The 1,587-nt window shown below is 50.0% G+C and overlaps 1 protein-coding gene across 1 annotated transcript in view; it reads right to left on the bottom strand.

Annotated features, from left to right (window-relative positions):
• Window positions 1-367: 367 nt before the first annotated feature.
• The window catches only part of Ccdc81 (coiled-coil domain containing 81), a 63,353-nt gene continuing 62,133 nt past the window's right edge, over window positions 368-1,587 (bottom strand). Inside the window, exon 17 of the mRNA XM_012515039.2 lies at window positions 368-760. Within this exon, the coding sequence (XP_012370493.1) occupies window positions 619-760 (142 nt within the window). The 3' untranslated portion in view covers window positions 368-618. The remainder of the gene's footprint in view (window positions 761-1,587) is intronic.

Genomic DNA, 1,587 nt, shown 5'->3' with positions numbered 1-1,587 from the left:
AGAGTATTCCTCCAAGAGGTCACTAAGGAGTGGCATCCTTCAGGCAGTGACAAGGTCCCAGGGGTGTCATCAATCAGAAAACACCAGCAATGTTGCTTTGAGCCTCTTGAGATAGTCTGACCTATTTGTATGATGTGTACACACACACACACACATACACATACACACACACACACACACACAGCTCTCTGAACAAGACAGCCAGAGGGGTAAATTGACCACTCGGAATTATCATGCATGGTCAGACACTTAGAAAATATTTATTATCCATTATAGATGAAAAAGGATGAAGTCCCAGAGGGAGTGGCAGGGCTGGGTCAGCAGCGCCAACAAGAAGCTGGATTCCATTGCTGGCCCCTGTGGCAATAGGTTCTAGTCCTCAGAACTATCCGGATACCTTCGCCGCCACCAAAGGCTGGTTACAGGAACAAGTAAGGGTGGTGGGAAGACAGGAACAGAAACTAATCCAACAACAGGTCACTAAAGCAACCTGGCCAAAGCACCAAACCTGAATAACGTTTCTTCCTCTGAGGTGAATGTGCAGTTTCATAATTACTCCAAATATTTAAAAGGTGTTTGTGAAAGTTCTCCGTGAATCGCAGGACTGAATTTCAAGCTTTACACAAGCAGCCGGGAGCCGTGCAAAAACTTGTTGCTGGGCCACAGGTTGCTCTCACCCACGTTGGAGATGCGCTTCTGGCACTGCCTGCAGCGCGGGTACTTCTCACACTGGTCCAGGAGGAACAGCTTGTCAGACGCCCTGCAGGAGGAGGGCAAAAGCGGCAGTCATCTGGTGCTTGCCAAGACCCTGACAGCTGAGGGATATGAAAAGAAAGCAACACCAGAATCCTTGTTTGAGAAGCTTGCAGCCCACCTGCACCCCTCTTTCACTCCCGCCACTCTGCTACCTGCAGCTTACTCCAGATCCTGGCATCTCGTGCTTTAAACCTCCAAGGTCTCCTGTCCACTAAATCAAAAGCCTCGAGTCAGAACATTCGGTGCATTCTGACTCTACCCTTCTCTCCAGCTCTACACTGAGAACACAGAGGCTCAAGCTGCAGAGCCAACAAAGCGTCCGCACTTGTTGTTTTGCAGTGTAACTGCATGTCCGCGTCCTAGGCTCCAGGAGATGAGCTCCAGAGGGAGATCAGGCCACTAGGCTTCGGGTCAATCGATAGCACAGTGCAGAGTAGTGAGAGTAGACCTGCAGCCAAAAGGCCCAGGAGACCAGAGCCTCTGAGAATCTGGGGCAGGGAGAAAGTGGAGACCGGGATGGACAGAAGCACCTGGAAGCAGCGACAAAGTAGTTGCAGTGAGCGATTTTCTACTTCGACAGTTAGTAATGCAAGCCAGCCCTGGTGTGCTCCCTACCCCTCAGCAATTTCTATGAGGATAATTTTTTTTTTTTTTTAAGGAGCATCAAGAGTAGCCTCCTTGGGTGGGTGTGGTGGTGCAAGCCTGTAATCCCAGCACTCAGGAGGCCCAAGCAGGTGGATTGCTGTGAGTTCAAGGCCAGCCTGGGCTACAAAGTTCAAAAACAGCCTTGCAAGTGGGTAAAGAACTACTTGACTTACATTTGTAGCAGGA

Source organism: Octodon degus, unplaced genomic scaffold (genome assembly GCF_000260255.1).
Source record: "Octodon degus isolate 3935 unplaced genomic scaffold, OctDeg1.0 scaffold00049, whole genome shotgun sequence".
Classification (NCBI taxonomy): domain Eukaryota; kingdom Metazoa; phylum Chordata; class Mammalia; order Rodentia; family Octodontidae; genus Octodon; species Octodon degus.
Note: the sequence above shows the minus strand (reverse complement) of the source record. Positions and strands in the feature narration are given on the sequence as shown.